The following is a 23,808-nucleotide window of genomic DNA, read 5'->3' as shown; positions in this document are numbered from 1 at the left end:
AATGTTCATGTATTTCCATTGGATTAAGAACCGAAACTATAGAGAGAAAAAATATTGAAGGTGAATTTAACTAATTCCTAACCTACCTCCTAACTTTAGGTGCTAGAAGAGCTGCCATTTCACTTAGCATAGAATAGAAACTGCAGATCATTGTGTCTTAAGCTATAGTGGCTCATGTAACCATGAAACCAAGAGATTTAGAGGGCCTCAAGGTGTAAGGTTAAGCATGTGGCTTGACTAAATAACCCACTTTGGGGACTTTGTAAGAGATTAATCCAATGTCCCGAATGTCTGGCACAGGCAGGGCTTGAATCCAATTCCAGCATGGCTTCATCTGAGTAATGTGACTTTTCCATTGCCTATTGATACTTCTTGGCTCATCTTACCCATTTCTGTAACAGACGAGAACATTACTGGAAAATAACTCATGCATTAGAGAATTGTCCTGTCTCCCTTCAGGAGGATATATGAAGTAAGTTATTGCTCATGTTTACAAGAAACTTGGACACCGAGTAGAGAGGATCAATATAATTTCTATGTAGAATTAACAGGAAAAGGGAAAATTCAGAGACTACAAACCTACAATTTTGCTTTATAACTGCACATTTCAGAATACCAGAATCTTTATGTTAAGGTTTTACTCATCATTTCAGTTCTTGAGGATTAGCAGCACTGATAACATCTAAGCTTTAAAATTCTTCCTCCCTGTTCTCATGACATGTGGTGACATACTAATCATTAGTCACTTTAGAAAATGCAATATTGCCTGGCTGATTTTTAGCTCACGGCCAAGAATATTTAAAATATGTCTCTCTTATCTCCAGCCCATTCTGTATGTATCTTACTTTTGTGGGCCATCAGTTACCTGTTGCTTTTCCTCTTGCTCTCATCCATATGCCCAGAGCTTTCCTTGGACCTGACCTGCCATGCCTTCCACTTTCTTTCTGCCTTCTTCAAAGCAATCTTTGCAAACAAGAGTGTCTGTCAACCTCTATCTTCCTTCAAATCAACACAAAAGTATGCATCTTCCTTATGAGTCACGGCCTTTATACATCATTAATGCACATTTCTGTAGCAGTTAACAACAGCCAAACTCCAGTCAGTCAAATAGCTGAGTGAGTTTTTGTAAGTTAAACAAAGGTTAATGCAGCATTTAATCTAGCTGTTAGTTACCTTTAAGAAATTTTAAATACTGCCCCTTTACGTTATCTCCACCTAAGAAAAGTAACCTAGAACTCACAGAATGTCTCTCTGGAAGAAGTGATTCTCATCAGCTGAAAACCTAATTATTTCTTTCTTCCTGTAAATGTCCACCTAGCTAGGACAGACATACACACCCACTGAACTTTCTAAGTAAGGAACACTACAGTATCAGTAAAAACCTGTCACCCTACTGACAGTATCGCCTTTAAAGAGGCATGAAATCTGCTCATAATCTAGTTTTGCACTATTTAATTTGGTTGAATTTGTTTCCAGTAAATGTCCAGTCAACGTTCATATACAATACCCGTGTCTATACATTCCTAATCTAATCAGGCCTCGATTTTAGTGGTAAAACAGAAAATAAAAAGAAGCAGTACTTAAGGGAGTTGGGAATACAGCTCAACTCTTCAAGCGTCTCTTCCGTCTCCTCCACTCCTTTGGGGCCAAGCCTGAGGGCGGGGCCGAGCTGCGGGCCCGGCGGGTCCCTGACTGGGCGGGGCGGGCCGGGCCGGGCCGGCGGGAGCCACCTGCCCCCAGCGCCTCCCACCGCCTCCCCGGGACCGCGCCCGGAGCTCGCCGAGCCGCCGCCTCGGCCCGGGGCGAGGCTTCCTGCGCTCGGCCGCCGCCGCCTTCCCCGGGAGCCACCCCCGGGCTGCGGCCGCCGGGCGGGGTGAGCGGGAGATCGCGCCTTATGCAACCGGCTCAGGGAGCGGCCGCCGCCGCCTCGCCGGCAGCAGCAGCCCGGCGCTGTCCGTGAGTCCCGGGGCCGGGGGGAGAAGGTGCCCGGCCTCGGCCGTGCGCGGGCAGCGCCGGCGCTCCGGGCCCGCTCCCGCCGGGCCGTCCCGCAGGTGCGGCGAGGCTGAGGCGGGCGGGGGCTCCGGCCGTGCCGGGCAGTGCCGGGGCGGAGGCGGACGCCGTCGGAGATCCCTGTCCCCCTTGCTCCTGAGCGGCGTTGGCCCGGGCGTCCCTCTGTGGAAGAGGAGAGGGCGGGAAGAGCCTCAGCCCGTGCTGGTCTTGGCCTCCTTGCCCGGCCGTGTGCCCGGCGGCCCGGCTGTGGGGAGATGCGTGGCTGGGACGACCTTTACCCGCTCCCAGTGCCGCCCTCTTGGGTACCGGGGGCTGCTGTCGGGATTCTTTCCTTGCACTTCATCCAGAAACTCCTCTTCCCCTACTTCTGGGCCGACCTGAGATACCTGCTCAAAGTGTTGACCTATGGGCTGAGAGTGGAGATGTACCGGCGGCAAGGGAGGGTTGTCACCGTCCTGGACAAGTTTGTGAACCTGGCGGAGAAGCAGCCGCACAAGCCGTTCCTCATCTACGAAGGGACTGTTCACACCTACGGGGATGTGGACCGCAGGAGTAACAGGATAGCACAGGTCTTCCTGCAGCACGAGGCTCTGAAGAAGGGAGACACGGTGGCCTTGCTGATGGGGAACGAGCCAGACTTCATCCACGTGTGGTTCGGACTGGCCAAGCTGGGCTGTGTGGTGGCGTTCCTCAACTTCAATGTCCGCTTCAGATCTCTCCTGCACTGTGTCAGTAGCTGTGAGCCCAAGATACTGGTTGTGGGAGCAGGTAGGGTATACTCCTCATTCCTACATCCAAAGCTTTTAATCTCACATCTCCCACATATCTGGACCTCCAGATCATTTATCGGAAACACGATTTACAGATGTTCGGAGAATGAAAGAAATGCAGGGCTGGGGGGGGGGGGGGGGGTGGTGGGCTTCCAGATGTTGTAAGGCTTCATCCTCTCAGGCAGAATCAATTATATCCATGCTTTGTGAACATCCATTTAACCTTTTCTTTAAAAATGTGTACTGAAGGAGAGTTTTCAACGTCTAAGTACAGCCTGTTCCAAGTGTCTAATTGCTTCAGCAGAAGCTTAAAGTCTTTCTGAAAGCATTAAAATTACCTATTAAGAATAATTTTCCATTACTTCTCACACAGTCCGATTTAATCCTATTTAAGTCATGTACTTTATTCTCTTGTACTATCTCCCCATGTTTCTACTCATCAAGCACACTGCAAAACTAGAAGGTCTAAGCTTGGACTGTACATCCTCTGCTGTTCAACTGCTTGCAGAGGTACAACAGTTTTCCAACAATAAAGTTTAGGGAGTAGAGTACATAGGAGGTTGATTCATAATAACAAACTTACTGTTGGTGTTGGATTGTAGAAGAAATTTTTATATTTGAACAGGGATGGTAGTGTGTGTGGTGCAACTTTCTGGAGTACTGCATTTTTATTAAATGCGTCAAAAGAATTTAAAATCTTCTTGTAGGCATCCTGGGCATTGTATGTTCAAATTTGGCTTAATTAGATAGATGTATAAACTGAAGACAGAGACAAAACATAAACTTGCCACAGCACTTATGGTCATAAGTGAAAATGAGTCTGCAATGCTTGAAGACCCTGCAGAAGCTTGACAATTGATTGGAAGAAAATATATCAAAATATTGCACATTAAGGTTGTCACACCTCTCTGCAGTATTGTTTCAAATCTCCTTTGCCTTTTTTTCTGTTGCACACCTTCTTGCTTTACTCCTGTTACTCAAGTTGTGGGGTTTTACACCCATGATACCTAAATAATAGAATTTTCTTCCATCTGTTTTCTACCAAGTTGTGTTTTCAAAAATGCACGTAAGATTTTTCCCTTGCACATTTTTAAGTTATAGGTCTTGTCATTCTGATTCTACATGGTTTGCTGGTTTAAGATGTTTGATAATTAAAATAAACCAATGTAACAAAAAAAAATTAAATATAATGCAAATATGTGATAACCAGGCTTCTGAACTGATAGCTTTTCATTTTGCCTTCTTACTTAATTTAAAAAACTTGTATAGCTCCTTCTTATGAACCTGTACTTTTGAGTGTATGGATTGAGGAAGGGAATTAATGTTCAGGAACTTCCTGATCATTGACTGTGGTAAGGGAGAAACATTGGAGCAAAGCTTGTATCTGAGAGAAGTTTTTATTTAAATTAGAGGTAACTAATGGCTGAAAAAAGTGTTTGCAGAGCACGGCCGGGAATTGTGTTTCTCCACTCTTAATTTGCTACCAGGAGCTGATAGTAAAAGCAACTTTGTTGAACTAGGTTCTTCTGGGAGTCTGCCTCTGCTCACAAGGGAAGAGCTGTGTGCAGACAGCTGCTACAACAGAAATACCAACAAATTAGTCTCTCAGATGGTATTTTACATTTTGGGGTTCTTTATTAATGGCTTTTAGTCTCTACTGTGAGTCTGTCAGTCTCATGAGCCTTCTCAATACCTTTCTTCAGGACTTAAAAGCTCTTTTTTATTTTTATCTGTGAAAGAATTTAAAGTGGCTAGGTCCTCAGCTGTTGACCACATTGTACAGGAGCCTCTCCAAAGGAGTCCAGATTTAGCAGCTGAAAGTTTATACACAGAGCAGTGGCTATGAGGCTTAACTCATGGCACTCTTAAAGAAACATATTGTACCTAATTATTATAGATAATAATTTCCCCCTAATGTTTATAAAAGTTACAGAACAATGTTTAACACTGGCATTACACGTTCAGTTATATCATTCTTAGAGGTCTATTAAACATCTTTTCATCCACTGTTAGTATCAAGGGATTTTTACTCATGAATAGACATATGTTGCTCATTTTCCTCTTGTGGCACCATTTTCCTCTTGTGTGGATAGGTTGAACATGGTGTATTTTTTTTCAAAGTACTTACACTAAATCAAATCAGCTTGTGGTCTAATATCTGTCATTGCCGTAGACAGGCATTGTGTCTAGCAATTAAGACTTTTTTAAAATCAGAGAATAGTATGTAATAGCAGTATTTCTGGATAGAGAAATTATGTTAAAAAGTATGTAGGTTTTTCACCCTCCACAAAGAAATGCAGGTTAACCTAGCAATTCTATTTCTTGCAATAGTTACAAAATATAGCTTCAGTGTTTTGGATGACCTTTGGTCTTATTCATAGACTGCAGCACAACAGAAATTATCCACTTAACAATTTGACTCCCTCTGCTCAGCAAGACCAAATTTGCTCTTGAAATTCTTGTCTGTAATAGCACATTAGAACAGGAACCTGTATACAGGTTCTACTGTTATATCTTACTGTATTATTATTTAACTGTAGTTAATATTAAGGTTTCATTTATCCTGAAGGGAACTATCCTCATCTGCTATCTGAAATAATTCCCAGTGATAATTGTTTGTGGCAAAATCTTCCCTGTTCAGAATGGTGCTGTAGCCACCCTTTGTGTGAGATGATTGCATCTTGAAGCTGTTTTGTACCTCATTTTCAAAAACACTTTTATTTTTTTACAGATCTGATACCTCCATACAGTTAGGCTTGATACGATTTATGGTTGCATTTTTTTCCATACCTTGTTCCATTTTTTGTAGTGCCTCTTACAAGATTACTCTTGTGTGATCTTTTTTTCCTCCTCACTTTTGTTGTGTGTCTGCATATTTTTCAGCCATTGTGGTTGGTAACCCCATCCACTTAGTATTAGCTTGTCTTTTCTTCAGCACTGGAATCAGACTTTCTTCTAGTCTGACAATTCTCTCACGCTTGGATTGCTTTTTCTAACTTTAGTTCAGAGTGTTTCAGTAGTATTTAAGTTTTGTAGGTTTGATTTTGGCTAATGTATTCTGTGAACTCAGCAACTGAATGTTTTATTCTTAAGCCCCACATATGTTATAAAAACTCCAAGGTTTCTTCCTCTTGTTGGTTTCTTATATGAAATGGCTGTCTCTCAAAGTCTGATCTTTTCTTTTTTTTCCTATGACACTGATGCTCTTTTAATTAGTTTAGTTCAATCAAGTAAATTTCTTTGTCTTCCAGGCTGGTTAAAAGGCAAATACAGATTCTATTATTTGCCAATATTTAGTCTTTCTGTTCCTTTCCAGTAATTCCATTTGCCTTTGTGTGAGAGAGTTTTTTACTTTAACTACTGTCATTTGTCTGCTGTGTTCCCAGAGTATTTAGCTCTTGCTTTAATTTGTTACTTAACCTCACACTTCCATTCCCAGGAGCATTTTCTCCTACCACTCCCATTTTGGGGAATGTTTCTTGAAAGAGATTCAAAAGCTACAGTTGCAAAGTGCATATTTAATAAAACAGTAGTTAACTAACTTGTCAATAAGGAACTTGCAAAAGAGAAAGAAAGAAACTGCATGCCCTTCTCTTTCAAAAGGTGTTGATTCTGGTAACATTTGTTACCAGACGATGCCACTCTTAATTGTTTAAAAGCTGTTGGTTACACAGAGGAGGTAAGGCACTGCTTAAAATGAAGACGTCTTTTAAGGCACTCTGTCCTTTTTGGAGAATATTTCTATTGATTGAAGTCTTGCTTGAAGAAGGGATCACATGGCATCTGTTGTATCATTGTATCTATAGCAGTACCACAGCAATACTACCACAACACGTACAGTTTAGTGACCCACCAGAAATGCACAAATGGAATTTATTTGCCAGGGCATCTCTACTCTGTTCCTACTGGGAAGAATTCAGCCCAGAGTAGGACATCCCAGATTGACATCATGACTTCAGATGCAAGGATTCAGCTGTCAAAGGATTGCTTTCTAAACTCCATGAGATGGATTTACATCAGTCCTGATAACAAAGGTTATTAAGGGAGTGTACATGCTGCATGGACACGTGTGGGCAGCCTGCTCTACGTAGCTCTGCTTTAGCAGGGAGATCGGACTGAGGTGACTTCCAGAGGCCCCTTCTATTCACAGCCATGTTGTGATTTTGCAGTTCTGTACAGAGGTACGTCTCCTAGCTGTATTGCACTTTTCTGGCCAGGATTCCTTCCTTTTGAGGCACTAGCAGTGCTTGATGCTGCTGAGTGTATTCTGAGCTAGACAGAAGCATGTCTACATTCCAGGGAAAGGAAATAAGCAAAGTAATTTTTAGTGTTTGTAAATTAAAGTAATTTGATGTTACATACAAGTAGAAGTCTTATCTGTCATGTTAGTCACTGAGTGAGATAAGAATGGATTCTATTGAAACAACCATTTCTTATCCATTTGGAATAAAAAGCTATTGAAACCAAAACATTTAGTAGAAGGGGAGAGTAGAAAACCTGTGGAGGATACCTGCTCTGTTAGACACCGTATCTCTTTGATCACTTGCTCTTACTCTAGTCTGTGTCTCGTCCCAGATGGTCTTTGAGTGAGAAAAGAGCTGACTGTGATTTGCAAGGTGGTTTATATTTTATTGCCTTTACCACCTTCAGTGGCGCTTCCAGCAGTGATGCTGAGCCATAGCTGACTTTTCTACTATTATTACTTTGTGAGAAGCCATGCTGAGTCACTTGGGGGATCAAGTACAAGTAACAATTATTTTCTGATGCCAGACAGTGTGGGGAAGAGTTTGCACTTGACATAACTTCCTGAGCATATTAGCCAGCATACACATCAAAGTTATGTAAGGACCATTTAATGGAGTTTTCTTTCTGAGTAACTTTCTGTTCAGTACAAACTGATCTCATAATCTAATGTATTCCTTTCATCAGCGTGGGATTGTGTCCTTGCCAACAGCCTGCATGATCTCTCTGCTAGAAAATAACATAAAAAACCTTTGTGCAACTAGAAGCCTAGGACAGTGGTTCAAAACACATTTTCCTTGCTTTCTCAAAATATGTAACTGACTTATATATTCATGTGAATATAAAGTAACAATTTCAGAAATTTTTGTTACATAATGCTTTAAAAGTAGTAGGAGAAGAAAAGCAAACAGAAGTGGAAAAATGTATCCATCTTGATCAATTAGAGATATTTTTTCCCAGTAGGAGCCAAATAATTAGCAAAGGCGAACATTTGTATACAAGCAATGTAGACAACACAGATGGAACTTGCCAAATTTTGTATGAGGAGACATTTCTCCCAAAATAGCCAAGTAGCTTTAGTGTAATTGCTTTTCTAAATGAAGTGCACATACAAGCGAGGTATCTCTAGAAAAATACAAATTATAGCTCTTCCAAGAGGGTTTTGCCTTCCTGACAGGTGGCAAAGATGATATGTAAAGACTAGACAGTCCTATACAATGTCTGGTATAGAAGTTTTCTGTTTGGGGAACAAAATCCTAGTTGACCATCATTAGAATTATTTGGAAATATGTTAGTACAACTGGAAGTCATCTCCAAACACCCCATCTTATGTGTGTTCCAGAAGTAACTTTCCGTTTCTGGCACTTTGAATACAGCTATTTTAATTTACCTTTTTTTTTTTTTTTTTTTTTTTTTTTAAATTCAGGAAATCATTTATTGTTTCTGCTGTTCTCTGCTATCTACTGGGAAGTTCCTTTCATAAGAACTTTTAATAACAGTCTGTTCACATATTGTTCCATGTACTAGATTACTGAGCACAGAAGAAAAATTATGCTAATGTAATAATTTAATTGTTCAATAGTAGTAAAAAACTCCAGAGCCATTGGTTTTAAGAGTGACAGTTTAGAGAAAAAGTAGTCTGTGTGTTTAATATGATGATTAATCTTAACTATTTTGGGTAAATATGTTTCAGTCTACTAAAAGGGAACTGTGTCCTCGTGTCATTCTTGAATCTTAGGTGTGTGTGTGCAGGGTTGAAATTAATGGTTGCCGTCTTTCTTCCTTCGATGCACGAAAAGGGGGAAAAAGAAAAAGAAGAGGCAAGTCCTCTTCCTTTCGACAGACTTGCATTGTAGGTGGGGCCAGTGCATTAATAAACAAAGGCAAAGAATGCTATATTCTCTTACTACTTTTGGAAACAGAAATAGAACTTCAGCTACTTCCAACAGCACTGTTTCATTTGCTAGGTTCTTAGACTAACTTTCACCTAGTTAGCACAAGCTATCCTTAGTACATTTAAGAGACATATATGCGTAATAGGAAGACAAAAAAATCAGTATAAGAAAGTAATATGTACATCGTTATTCCATCACACTGGGTTTATTAATATATGTTATAAATAATACAGTTGTATTTTTCTATTTATTGCTCAAAAAATGCCATAATTATATAATATGACAGCAAGACAGGATTAATGTGCCAATGAACCTTGACATTCATGACATCAGGTTTCCTGCAATTAGTGCTACTGTTCTTAACGTTATTTTTATTCAATTTTTTTTCACTCTGTTGTTGTCTATAATGGGACTGTATGCCAGTGATTCAAACAGGATGCTATCCATCTTCAGATTTTTAAAATTACTTAAGGGATTCCTTCCTGAAATCACTCTGCAGTACTAGGAAGTTAGAACACAAAATTTTTGATATTACACTACATCAGATCTATTCAATAAATGTTCATAAAATATATATGTACACTGTACTCTGAAGGCTTTAGGTTTGTAAAACATGTTTATTTGATGATAGTAGGGTGTATATCTGTAATAGCAATACGGATTTGTATGTTATTAATTAAAATAACTACATCAGTTTGTCATTAGGAAATGAGCTTTCTGAAGGATTATTTTGGCATAAAATTTATGCATATGGTATCCATATTTAATATTTGTGAAATGAGTTTGGAGTTGACATCAGGATTTCAAATGCTGGCTCTGGCAATGCCTCATTGTGAGGTTCTGGGTGAATCATGTCAACATTCCAAATTTGTTTATCCATTTATAAAAACTGAGATAATTGAATAAATTTATGTCTACAGGAATACTTGCAAGATTAATTACTTAGACTGAGAGGTATCAAAGCAATTAGGTGTAAATGAGTTCTATTGAATCAGCATTGTTCCTGTTCTTGATATGTTTCCTGGATTAGTACTTTAAAGACTGTACAGTCATCTGAGAAAGTGACATTGTAAAAATGCTTCAAAATATAAATACCAAATGGATTATTTAAGGATTGCCCTCTATATATAGTTTCTCTTTGATTTACTCTGGGAACTTCTCTCACTGTTTCTTTCCTGATAAGCCAACAGAATAAACCTTAATTAAACTGCTGTTTCTTTTTAAATTAGTCACTTCTGTGCTTTTGAGTAAAGAAAGGGGGGTTCTCAATGGGAGATTGCTGTTGGGGGCATCTGAGGAAACTGGTACTATAATTACCAGTTATATATCTGCCTTGCATTGTATTTCTTCAAGATTTATTTGAAGTTGAAACTTAACCACACTTCATTCTGTCTTAACAATAACTAAGGGTTACCAAAAATCATGTGGGCATTAGGAAGTAGTAAGTAAGGCTCACAAGTTTGCCTTGAGAGCTAGTTGACCATTCAACTATGTAGGATCAGCAGTATTTTTAGCACATTATATCCTATTTTCAGTGGATTTTCATTCTAGTTAATTGTTATTTTATTGAGTCCAAATCCATGGAGGGGACTTGCATGCCTCTTTCTATTACAAAAAGTAGAACTTAAGGAGGAAAAAATAGTTTATTCTCTGGTTTTGTGAAGACATAATGGAAGTAACATTATTTCATGTTAATTTTTAAGATTTGCTTGGGACATTGGAAGAAATTCTTCCTAAACTTCAAAAAGATGTTAGTGTTTGGATAATGGCCAAGGACTCCATGTTTCCAAGCGTGCATACCCTTTTAGACAAAATAGAAGATGCATCTGAAGACCCTGTTCCAGTTAATCGACGCTCTGGCAACAGCCTCAAGTCAGCTGTTTTATACATTTTTACCTCGGGAACAACAGGTACAGATCTGCTAAAGACTGTTTTCCTTCAGCTTTCCTCTAGAAACTTAATTTTTCTGAAACTCTAATATCTCAATATCAAAATGTCATGTTTCTTATCCAGAAGCATTACTATAGAAAAACATCCATTATTCTTTTAAGTAAGTGTTTCTATTCAGTGGTTTATGGAGTTCTCTTCTTTATTTTTTCCTGCCACATTATACAAATACTATGAGAGGCTTTACCTCTTATTACTTCACAGCTTAGGTGTTTATAAAACATTGCTTTTTTGGTTGGTTTACAATCATAATATATAGTATTTTGTGACCACTTAACACTGCCTAGCCAAAATGGTTAAGATGTTACCTAGAACTTTAAAAAAGAATCTTGTAACACGCAAATAGATGTTTGTTTTTCTTTCATTAATACATGTTTTATGCAGGTCACTGTAGAGACAGAAAATAGGATTAAGTTACTAACCTTTTAGTTTAGAAACAGATGTCTGAATTGTGCTCCAGCAGCTAAGTAGCTAAGACTTAAAAAAACCCAGATCACTGACATGAAAGACAGCATTGTTTTTAAGGTTAGTGGATTGGCATTCTCATTCAGTTGAACACAACAGTTTTAGCCACATGAAGATTGAAAATGCATGTGTGGTTTGAGGCTTTGTTCCTTCATACAAATAATAATTCAATTTATTTGCTTGAGGTTCTCAGGAAAAATTAGGAAATAACATCAGTCTCCAATAATGTCAAGAAATGAGGTTTTATTTATAATACTAATAATAGAAATATGGTTAAGCTTGCTTGTTAAGAGTTGGTACTTAAAATTAGCTAAAAAATATTACAGAATTATCCAGGTGGGATGATTGTATTCTTACAACTAGAATCAGAATATCTGTGTGAAATCTCAAGTTTCAGTTATGTGGAATTTAAAATCTTTTTGAAAATCTGTATGTAATACATTAATTTACATTGAATTTCTATATGTACTATGAAACTAAAACCATAAGGTTTGTTTAGTCTGAAGAGTATGGAATAACTAATTCTGAGTTAGTAGCTGAGTAGCTGAGCATTTGCACATGTTTTGATACACCAATGACTGATAATCTTAGTTAAAGGAATGAGTATTTTGCACAATCTATAGTAGTCTCTCTGTAAAAGCAGAAGTAAAAACTCAAGACTGTAGAAAACTTCTTGGTATAAGCAATTTATTGGGAACCTAGGCATATTCCCTTTTCTCTTTAGTGTAGAAAAGTGGAGTAGACTTGAGGTGTAGCTAGACTCCACAGATTCTAGCTAAGTCTTCAAATGAACATCATCTTTGCTAGAATAGGTGAGAAAATTTTATGAATCATTACATTTTTTGGAAGACTTTAACTGCTCTCACTGTTCATCATCAGCCTGACTCAGACTGAAATTTGTATTGTGTTTGTCTTGCATATATTATGCAAGATCACATCCCCTACTCAGATTAATAGGTACCAGAGTCGTAGCCCGTAAAGCCCTTGCCTGTGAGTCTGCTTGTTGCTGAAGAGAAATGCTGTGCTGAACTTGGAAGAATCTCCTTTAGAAGAACCTAACTTGTTGTTAATTTGTAGAGTTCTAAAACAAATAGAAAGATGTATGATTCTTAGGTAAGTACCTAAGTACTGTGTGGTCTACTCCATGTAGATCCTATACCTTTCTTATTTACTTTACAGTCATTATGACTCTTGCCTTAGCAAGATTTGATGCCTCTTAATGTTAAAAGAACTCTACATCTAGAGTAAATTTTTTGTCCCTTCTTGTTCTAATAATTTGCTAGCAGGCAAACCAATGAGTTTTCTCATGTTTCTGCTTACTTCAGTGGGTGTGACAACAAACTAAATAGCAAAGAGGTGAGGTTACAAACTGGCTAATCTTTACATGTACAGAAACATGCAATATTGTATTAAATAGCCAGTTGTCTATTTATGGCCATCTAAAAAGACAATTGACAATTTGGTTACAGAAGAAGGAATTGATTCTTTTATGATTTTAGATACTTTATACACAGATTCTCTTTAAGAAATGCTTTAATGCATTATTTTGATTTTATCACAGGTCTTCCAAAGGCAGCAGTCATTAGTCATTTACAGGTTCTTAAAGGAGCTGCTGGGCTGTGGGCTTTTGGTGCTACTTCAGAAGACATCATTTATATTACTCTGCCTCTTTATCACAGTGCAGCTTCTCTTCTTGGCATTGGTGGATGCATTGAATTGGGTAAGGCTTATTTGCTTTTGCTGTTAGTAGAGAACTAATAATTATTAAAATGTATAAAACATGATTAGGTTTGCTACCCCTAGGGAAACTAATGCTTTTCCCAAATTCAGTGAGTAGCCTTTTTTGGAATAGCTGTGTCTTTTGGGGAGAGGGGATCTTTTGTACTAACAAAGGATCTATACAAGCTCTCTTTGTGGAGAAGAATTAGTTATTGTAATTTGCATCACAAATGTTTTAACTTCTTTATATTTAGGTAAAAAGGAAGTTAAGGATAGATGCAGTATTTGTCAGTGTGCATGGTGCATTCGTATATGTACAGACTAAGCACTGTACAGTAGCATAGAACTAAAATGTATTTGGTGAACTTTAAATATTGACAGTTACAATGACTACTACAGATCATACAAACACTCAGCCTTTTCATATGTTTTTAAGTTCCATATACCATTTTATCCATTTATTTTGTGTACTGTTTTGACACTGGCAATAAATCACATGTGAAATTACTGAGACAATGTAGGTGTCCTCAAGGACTCTTTTATAAAAGATTTAGTTGGAACTCCATTGCAACTATTTTCTGTTTCCTTATGCATCAAGTACAAGTCAGAGCAAGGGAAAGATCATTGTATTATCCCTATCTGAAACGGCATTGATTTATACTTTCTTGAGAAATAAGGTTTCAGTGATACCCAAATGATTTACTAATCAGCCTGAAGTTTCTGGATATTTTCAGTTAAACATCTGAACACAAGAGTTCAGGCTAAACTCTTAAAATATGTTACAACACCAATAGTGCTGTAAGAAGAGAAGCCGACTTCTTGTTTTTAAGCTGTGATCTATTGCATTATTGTCTCAGCCAGGAGGCCGATTTTCTCTCCCATCTTTGTCTACCAGGTTTGAACATCCATCTTCGAATAAAACAGCTTAAATATGTCACAGTTCTCTGAGAGCGAGGCTGTCTTAGTGCCTCAGATGTTCTGTTTTATAGCTAAGCTGCCACACAGAGGAGTTGTTTAATTTAATTTTCCTTTACTGCTCCATGAAGGTGCGACTTGTGTGTTAAAAAAGAAGTTCTCAGCTAGTCAGTTTTGGAGTGACTGCAGAAAGTACAACGTGACTGTCATCCAGTACATCGGAGAACTTTGCCGTTACCTTTGCAATCAGCCCGTGGTAAGTGGAATCAGAGCGATGCCTATTTGTCTGTCTCTACATTTATTGTTCTTCATGTGGGTATGCTAAAAGGGGAATTAAACTGTCTTGGGCATGTCCTTCTGCTCTTTCTGTTGTGTGAGGTTCTGCAAATATTTGGTTATATGTAGATGCTAAATAAAAATAATGGCTTGAATCATGAAAACGTACTAAAAGTATTATAAGGAACTATTTTGAGACTAAAAGCTGATTAAGTGTCATTTAGTGAAAAAGTACTATTTCACCGAATTTCACAAGGTAAGTTCAAAAAACCAGGATGACTTTTCTGTGCCTTTTCTTAATATTCAGGACTTTGTTTTTTGGCATCTGAGTGTGTCAGAGATCTCATGTTTTGTATGCTAAGTTTTAGCACTGTTGCATATTGTGGAACATGCATATTCTGAGACCATCTAAATTGTTCTTTTCAACTTGGAAGGGCCTTGATGTAGGTTAGTACCTTTTTGTTCAAGGTGAAACATTTGCATTTTTCCAATGATAAAACTATTCTAGACAAAAAATATTTAGGAGAACAGCAAAAATTTTGTGAAAATATACAGAAGTTAGATGCAGTGCAACTGTTATCTCTTTGAAAACCCTTCCTTTGCCACTATCATAATTTCATTCTGTTATTAAAAAAAAAAAAAAAAAATCAGTGGTTTCCTTCCTTTTCAGTGAATTTTATTAAAATGATTCATCTCATAGGAAAAGGTAGCAGTAACTCAAAGTATTTAATCTGAAAATTATTAACATCATCCTTAAGCAGTACTCTAAAATAAGTGAATATAAAGCAGTTCTGTTTTCCAACAGAATAATAATTCACATTAATATCTTGAGTTGCTGGCCAAAGAATGGAAAAAGGTCATTGTACTGCTTTTAGCTTAGGAAAATTTGCAGAAGTATGTTTAAGCAGTGTAGTTGTCAGTCATGGATCCTACTGCACTATCCATGTGTGCCTCATAAAGTAGATGCTCTTGAATTAAAGGGAGCATGGATGATGGCCCAGTGAAGACCACTGGCTCTGATGAAAAACCAGAATAGTGATACCTTCTCTGATTTTTGTTTGTTTGTTTTTTTGGTTATGTTTTAGGATTTTGTTTGTTTTTAATTTTTGTTTGGGGCTTTTAACTTTATAGTAAAATAAACAAAAAAATACTGGATAACAAAAAAATCAAGTTATGGATCTTAAGAAAAATCAAGGCATCAGGCAGGTGTAGTTTTTATAAATTGTGATTTTTTTCTTCATTCTAGGCTAACTTGATTTCCACAAAGTCATTTCCCTTCTCTCCAAAGTTTCACAACTTTTGCCGTGTTTACAGTCTGAGATATTAACTGTTCCCTTTTTCTGTTCTCTATACAGGGGGAGAATGGCTTATTTTCTCACCCCTTTTTTGTCTTAAAGCACAAATTATAGAGTAATATATTTAATTTCTGAAACAAACTCTTCAATTTTTAAGTAATTGATACCTTCCTGAACTACTTATATACTGCATGCAACGGTCATACAATCATGAACTATTCATTAACTGTATAACAATTCTATTTGTTAATTTATGTGCAAACTTTCTAGGAGCTGGCATATCTAAATTTTCCTTCTTCTATGAGGCTACCCATTTTTTTGGTATTTTTTTTTTTTTTACTTGCTTGCTAAGCCTTCTCAAGAAAAAATAAAATTATAAAACAAATCAGTTTGACAGCTAGGTACTTGAAGAAAAATATTAAGTATCTGTCATTTAAAACCAGAAGAGAAACGTGTTCACACAAATCAGTGGAAGGTTTTAAACTATCTCATGCAATTTACTCTTGGTTTTCAGGTAAGTAAAATAATTTCCTAAGTTGGATTCTCTATTTAAGTTTCATTAATGTAGAAGTACTATATATGCTAGCTTCATGAGAAAGATGTGACAAGTTTTAAAGTCCTGTCAGGATATTATGTGGGCAGTGTTCGTGAGATTAGAGTGCTGCAAAGCCCTTCTAATCAACCCAGATTAAATCCACAGCAATTAGCTTATTTTCTTAATTGGTTTCTTTAACACTAAACTTGAAATCAATGGTATATCGCTTACAGTTGGAGTCTGCACTGTGGCCTCGTATTTCATAAATTCTGAACTGAACTTTGGACGAGTCTCTGTGGTAGCATATAGGCTCTTGGCTGAGCTTTCCTTACTGGTTTTACCGTGTTTGATCATTCTGCCTCCCACTCACATCTGCAACAGCTCTTGAAGACTCTTGCAGCAGATTTTTTCTGAGGCTGTTCTGCATACAGTTTGGTTTAGTAATCTGTTGTCTGGAAAGAACATTTGTTAGAAAAGGAAGTTGTCTTTTTTCCTTAGGTATAAGTACAAAAAGATCTGGCATTATGTTACATTCACAGATTTTTCTGGGTTTCCAAGTGAGTAATCCTCATCCCTGCCCTCTTCCAAACACTTTTTCTGCAGCATTTTGATTGTAGTGCAAATACAATGATCAGCATGGCTAGTACCCATCAGTAGTTACCAAATGGATCCATCTCTAAGACATTAATATGACTACTCCATTGAAGAAGAATATTCAGAAAATTGATTAAGTGGTCTTGCTGGCTGACATTGCTCAGTCTTTATTAAGAGTGATCTGAAAAACTACAAGAGTATAGCATAGCAGAGCTCCCTGTACTGCCTCTTAGCAAAAGCCTTGGAAATACTTCTCTACTAATCTGTGGATATATTTTCCTTAGAGGCTTGCAACTAATTTAAACTTTAACATCTGAACTGTAAACTAAACCTTCCAAAGGCAGTGGCAGATTTATTTCAAACTTGATGTAATGATCTATTTAATAATGCATTGAATCCTGACGCTTTGGGGAAGATGGGAATGGTAATGCAGCATCTCTTTCCTGCTTTTCTGTAAAGAAGACCTGAATCCCGTTACAAAAGAGGGTAGAAATCAGTGTCCTCAATCATTATGTCCTGTTTTCTACTTTCGTAAGCTGTTATGCAATATGACAGTATTTGTGTGATTTATGATACCTAGGATGAAATAGGTAAGCTCTCTGTTAAAATCAGAGTTCACTTCTGCTTCCATTTGATGTCTGTGTCACAAATAATTGTATCATTGCTTACAATTTCCCATTTAATGTGTCCTGTTTTATGTCCACTTGGTATTGAGACAGTGTTATCCTCTGGCACAGGTAACATTTCTTATTTTCTTAGGGTTACCTAAGTCTATAAGACCCTGCTTATCAGCTTTCAGACTTTGTTTTGTTAAGCTGAGGCAAGACAGTCTCTCTACTAGATAGTTTGGCCAATGGTTCTTTGGATGGGATTAAGCTCTCTGAAATTACTTCAGAGAAGGTGCTTAGGGATTTATTGTATTAAAACTCTCCTGTGTTAGAACAATAGTAGTCTAGAAGGAGAAAACAAGGAACTCAGTGCTGCTGGGATAAGGAAACAGAATGAATTTTTATTTCCCTGCAGTTGACTCAAGTGGAAAGGGATGTAAGGATGAGGTTTATGTAGTTGGATAGTTCTGACTCTCACCAAGAAGCAGTTTTCCTTAAAGGAAGGGAATTGGATGGTCACATAAGCGAGGAAAAATTAGTCAGCAGGCACTTTTCTGCAATGCAGGTTTTACTTGTAATCACATTTTATTTCCCATTAAAGTTTAGCTCAATTTATGTTCAGTGCTGGAAATTGCTCTGTCTGATATCCTTAAAATGTGGAGTGGAAATTTGTCAAGCCCCTTGCAATTTTTGGCATAAATATTTTATTGAATACCCTAAACCAGTAATGTGACACAGTTACAAACAATCACATCTGTACCTGCCATGGAAAGGCTCCTAAGAATCTCTACATGTCTTTAAAATTTTATTTCCAGGGGAGAATTTTGCAATTTATTTTTTCTGCTAGTGAGCTATCCTTTAAAAAAAAATCTGAAACCATCTGCACGTGTCATGAGAAGACATCATTCTTACTCCAAGGTGTTGCTGATTTACTAGCATCAACAGTGCCTAAAATAAAATTGAACACTGTTTATACATACTGTTAGAAAAAATAGAACTTTTAGACTAAGAACATATCCAGTACATCTGAATTTAAAGCTTAGAAAAGGCCGTGAGATTTGGAAGCTTGTATTTTTTCCCTCTAGACTGTATAATTTGACCTTATAAAAAACAGACTGTATGTCACAGTAAACATTTTGCTTTTAACTGCCATAACTAAAACAACAGTTATCGTTTCTGAAAAGTGGCTTTAAACAGATTATAGACCCACCTGTTTTTCTTACTGCCTTCTGATACTTACATCTACTGGCATAACTCTCTTGGCTGCCACAGATGATCCTGTGTCTGTTTTCTCTTTCTCCCCACTAATAATGGTAAAGGTTTTCAGATGATCTTTGTGGAAAATGTCTTCTGTAATGTCTTAGGAAGCATTAGTTTTTCATATCCAAAACATCCCTGTAGGCTAGTTACAATGTCAGCTACTGTTTCTAACATGGTGGACCATGACTTAAAACGTCATGCAACTTGACCAATTTCTCTCCTTACAGCTTTCAGTTTTTCCTAGACTGGTGTTTTAGGTTAAACTAGTGGAGTAATGCAGAAAATGTGCTTACATTAAAGCCTGGAAATCACAATCATGCTTTCACAAAGGGAAGCCTCATATTGCTCACAGAATACTGTGTGTAATGTGCACCACAAGAAACAATGTGTATGTGTTTAATTCTCTGAACTGACCTTTGAAAAGTTTTGTGTGATTTGTTTTGAGTACTGTGCTCCTGGGACAATCACCAAAAGTACAATTATCTACTCCATATTACCGGGTAGAACACAGACAAAAGTAATGGGTTTTTTTGTTGGTAGATATTTCCTGAGGAGGTGGCAGTACAACTAAATAAAATATTTCCTATTAGAAGAGCTAAATGAAGAAAGCTTCTTTTAGAATATAATCTTAATATATTATCCAGGAGATTATTAAAAATGGGATGAGAGTGAGCTGTATTAAATAGCAAGTTACCAGTTTCTGGACTAGAAAGATGTGTCCTTTTCCTGCTTTTCATGTCCTTTCTTATGGTGCATCTCTTCACATCCTTCCCATTTTCTTTTATTTATTTTTAAATTTAGGTATATGTTTTGCTCAAAAAATGTAGTTGCAGTTTATAATTAGGCATTATTAAATAATGAACATGGATGTGCATCTTGAAAAAGTTTTACATCTGTAATAGTAGGATATCCCTCATCTTGTAGTCTAATAAACTACATGATGTCCCTTTTTCAGGGCTAGTGTATCAACAGAGGAACTGATGAATGTGTTGTACCATATACACCTTGTAAATACTGTGTCATCTGTCTCATCATATTTTATATTTAACAGATGTTTGCATTCTCAAGCTCTGAGATTGCTTTCAGTTTCATTAAGACCATGATACAGAGAACAATTCATGCCTTCTTTCCTTGAATCATCTTTGCTTCTCTCCATTTGGATTTTCCTTATGCAGAAATAATAAAAGAAGGGCAGTGAACTTGTTTTCTTGTGTTTAAAGCAACTGCTCAGCACATTTTTATGTATCTGCAATCATGAATACTTCTTGCACCAGTTAGTATATTGTTGATAGCACTCTAAGAGGCATTTACCAACAGCTTAATCATTTAGATAGTCCAAGTAGTTTATTGAGAACACTCTGGGGAAAAAAGACTGCCAGATAAAAATTCCAGGTATGTGGTATTTACTGTAGTTAGGCAGATCTTGACTTGTCAATTAATTAATATACAAAACAAACAAGCACACAAGATGGAGACTATGTGTCAAACTGATTTATGATGTGTGCAGATGTTTGGTACGCAGTTCAAAGATCTTGGCAGAATGAACGGAAAAAAAATCCAGGTGTACGGTAAGAACTGTTCGTGCTTATTAATGCATTGATGTCAATGAAAAAGGTGTTGAAAAAGTGCTTCACCTTTACTGTTAGAAATAAGTGGATGTAAACTAAACCCCATTTTATTTAAGAATCACTCTGCATTAAGAAAATTAAATCACAGTGCAGGAAAATAAATAGACGTTTTTAGAAACCGTGGAAAGATGTTACAACATTCGTGCTATTAAAAAATCTCTCGTCCTAACTATCTATGGAGAACTATTAGTAAATTCAGGAACAGAAATCATAATTGAATTATCAGAGGACATGGAATTTGAACTTATTTGAATTTACTTGTGGTAGGTGACCAGGAGAAGGCACTGAGTCCTTTGTAAATGAGATACCATGAGGAAATACAGCTTTTAGTGTAGGAGGTGTTAATTTGGTACAGTGTTTTTGCAGTGGACTAATGTCTTGGGTTGAAAAATGTAACCAAAAATGTGTATTCTATTTTCATCTGTTGAAACCTGCTGGGAGATATTTGTTCTTCTTTCCTCCTGCACCCATCTCATCGCTCTCCTGCACCCATCCCTCTCCTGCATCCATCCTCCTCCAAGTTTCCAAACCAAGACAGCCAAGAATATGCATGCACACAATTGCTGCATGCCAGCTGTTGCAGGGCAGCTGGCTGACATGCCACAGCTTGATCAGGTGTCAAGAATGGCACAGGGATAACAGAGCTTTTCTGCTGGGAGGAGATGTACTAGGTGACTCCTTGGAATTCCTTGTACTCTTATAATTTTATTTATTGTACCGAAGGTAAGCTAGCTGATGAAATGACATCTGAAAATGGCAGAAATTCAAAGCCTATTTGGTCTAGTCAGTTTAAAGCATAAGTTTCTGCGTATTTATTTCTTTTTTCATTAGAACACCATAAGTGTTCATCACTCAAATATGTTTTTGTAATTTGGTTAAATTATCATCTCTTCCTTCCCTTCTCTTACTTAGCATTTTATTTACTACATAACTATTCAGCCACCGTGCCCATGGACACCAACATGCCTGTCCTAAGAGCTGGAATTCAGCAGTGATTTTGACAATAATATATGTGATGATGTTTGATGTTAAAAAGAGATGACAGATGTTAGAATGGCTACCTCTGTTTTATTTATTGTGAGTCTTTTTACATTGAAAGTTAATTACACATAAAGCTGACATGAACTAATGTCATATATTAGTTATAAAAAAGGTTTAAAAATAGATAAAATATTGCTATATTCATTTACTCACATGTAAAACTACTGTGAGTTCAACTCACTGCTTGAAGTTTACCTAATTTTAATAATTTTCTTCATAGTTATTAAACCTGCTGGGAGATGAAATTACGTATCATTTTCATTCTTACAGTGAAAAGATTGCTAAATGCATGACAGTTTTAGTCTCTTCACCAGAAAGCCCTGCAGTACTCTTCAGGGAATCTTGTATCAACAGACAGGTCCAACTATGGTGGGGCTGACTAAATCAAAATATGCATTTGCAGCAGTGCAAATCTACTTTAGTTGTGAAGAAGTGAATCACTGCTCTACCTTTTAAGAAATCTGCTTTCTGTGATCAGTTCTTGGTAACATCATACACCTTCTTTGTGTTTTGCAAAAAGCTTGAGTTCTGTGAGAGCATCCTCTCCTGAAGTGAGGGGGCTTTACATTGTATTGTTGATGTTTGTGATAGGTGTTAACATTGCAAGCAAAGTGGGATGATGACCTGTCAGGACTTCTGTGTATCTTTGCCGTTAGAGAAACCACTTTGTGCTCTATTAATATAAACCAGCCAAAGTAATATGAGGAACTGAAATTACTGCCCTTTTAAATGATGTGGTATTTGTTATTTTGGGAAATAAACCCAAACACCATAATCCATGTAGGCCACTGTCTTCTAGTTTATCTTAGAAGATGAACTAGATTAGAAAAAACTCTATCTTTTCAGCAGACAGCTATCAATGCTTTTATTTTTCTTAAAATAAAAATAGTTGAAGCAAAATCTTTTTACTAGCTTGGTCTCTAGAGTTTCTAGCCTGATGAAAGACTCAATTACTGTGTACATGTACACACACACATCCACATATATATATGCATATGTTTGTCTCCTCTGTTCATTGTGGAAAAAAGAATTTTCTTGAAAGTATCTATTAAGCTATTCTTTGTATCTTAACAGAGGCAGTGTATTTGAATAATTCAGTGGCATCAGCAAGAGATTGCTGTTCAGCTGGATATGTTCATTTCAGTTTTGCATTGAAATTGCAAGGAAAATAACCCACTTTTAAAAGTTTTTTGTTGAGCTGACAGGAATATTCTAAAATGGTGAACAATTTTCTGGGAAAAAAAAAAGACACCCATACATTAAAAGCTTTCCTGATTAAGTTCAAAGTAACACTGAAACATTTTAGCTTAAAAAATAAGAATATTATTGTTTTTCATTGACAGTATAATGAATTTGAATATGTGATATAGCAGATGTTATTCTTTCAAGTATGTAAAAACCTCCATTGTTGCATTGTGATATTGGATCTCAAGTTCGAAAAACAAACCACTGTAAAAATGACATCTGTGGGCAATTTTTAGATACTTTGTTCCAGGCTATGTCTGTGTCAGATTTGTAGTGCCATGTAATGCAGCACTTGTTAGTAATGATTTAGCATTAATTCAATGATGTGGATGCTTATGTGTTTAGAAATTTACCTTCACATCTAAAGATAGAAGGGAAAAAGCAAGAATTGGGTTCTTGTAAAAACAGAGTTGTTAGTGACTGGGGAGGCTGGTGAGCGATGTGGTTTTGAGGTAAAATTATGGGATAATGCCTCAGATTGTAATCTGCAGATACCTACCTGTATCTAGTGAAATAGATTCTTCCCTTGCTGAATCATTTCAGAAAGAGAACTTACTTTGGAGAAGGAAGACTCTAAAGAGTATAAAGATACATTTTTATCTTTTTGTGAGTTCCTGGTCTTGAAGAGTGAAGGAGAAAACCTGGTGGTCTTTGTAATTTAGAGGAGCTTAAAGTTCCATTGTGTTTGCAACATTTTGTAACAGTGGGAAGAATTCACTTCCTCATGAAAAATTTAATTTTTCCAAGACATAAGCCTTGGAGGTACACTGCTGTCTATGTACTCAGTTGATGCTTTACTGTTTTTAATATCCAAATTATTCAAAGGATTCCTGTTTCAGTCAGCTGACCAGGTCTCTTTACAAAGGTAATTTGCTGTGATTTTATGTGAGACTAAAGGTGTTCAAATGGATTTTTACTGTAAAGCTATAACTAATTCATACTGGTTTGGTGGGGGGGGGGGGAGGGGAGGGGCATAATAGAAAAGTGGAAGATAGAGACTCTCTGTTTTCTATAGTGTATATATATGTGGATGTAGACATATATATGTGTGAGTATGTGCAGATGTGTGCATTTGTATACAGAGAGGTGTTTGCATGCATATTCAGGAGTGTAGGTTGATAGAAGTGTATAGAGACAGTTGCAGTGGCAGAGTGCTATGCAATTCTGAGGGTAAGTGGTAACAAATTTACCTATGTTTATTCTGAGCTCTCTCACTTCTAGAGTGTTCTATATTGCAACTTGAAATGATTGAAAAGGGAGTCATATTTTAAATTAGGTGAAATGAAAAGAAAATAAACCCAAACAAATCCAAACAGTACAGATGTTTTGCCTTCTGGTACTTCAACTTAAATATGACTGTATT

General features: G+C 37.1%; 1 protein-coding gene across 1 annotated transcript in view; it reads left to right on the top strand.

Moving 5' to 3' along the window:
- Nucleotides 1-2,254: 2,254 nt before the first annotated feature.
- The window catches only part of SLC27A6 (solute carrier family 27 member 6), a 36,988-nt gene continuing 15,434 nt past the window's right edge, over nt 2,255-23,808 (top strand). The window contains exons 1-4 of the mRNA XM_063423820.1: nt 2,255-2,778; nt 10,621-10,827; nt 12,891-13,049; nt 14,095-14,219. Coding sequence (XP_063279890.1) covers nt 2,265-2,778; nt 10,621-10,827; nt 12,891-13,049; nt 14,095-14,219 — 1,005 coding nt within the window. The 5' untranslated portion in view covers nt 2,255-2,264. The remainder of the gene's footprint in view (nt 2,779-10,620; nt 10,828-12,890; nt 13,050-14,094; nt 14,220-23,808) is intronic.

This window comes from Prinia subflava, chromosome Z (assembly GCF_021018805.1).
Source record: "Prinia subflava isolate CZ2003 ecotype Zambia chromosome Z, Cam_Psub_1.2, whole genome shotgun sequence".
In the NCBI taxonomy this organism is placed as follows: Eukaryota; Metazoa; Chordata; class Aves; order Passeriformes; family Cisticolidae; genus Prinia; species Prinia subflava.
The sequence above is the reverse complement of the archived record's forward strand: the minus strand, read 5'-3'. Positions and strand labels throughout refer to the sequence as shown.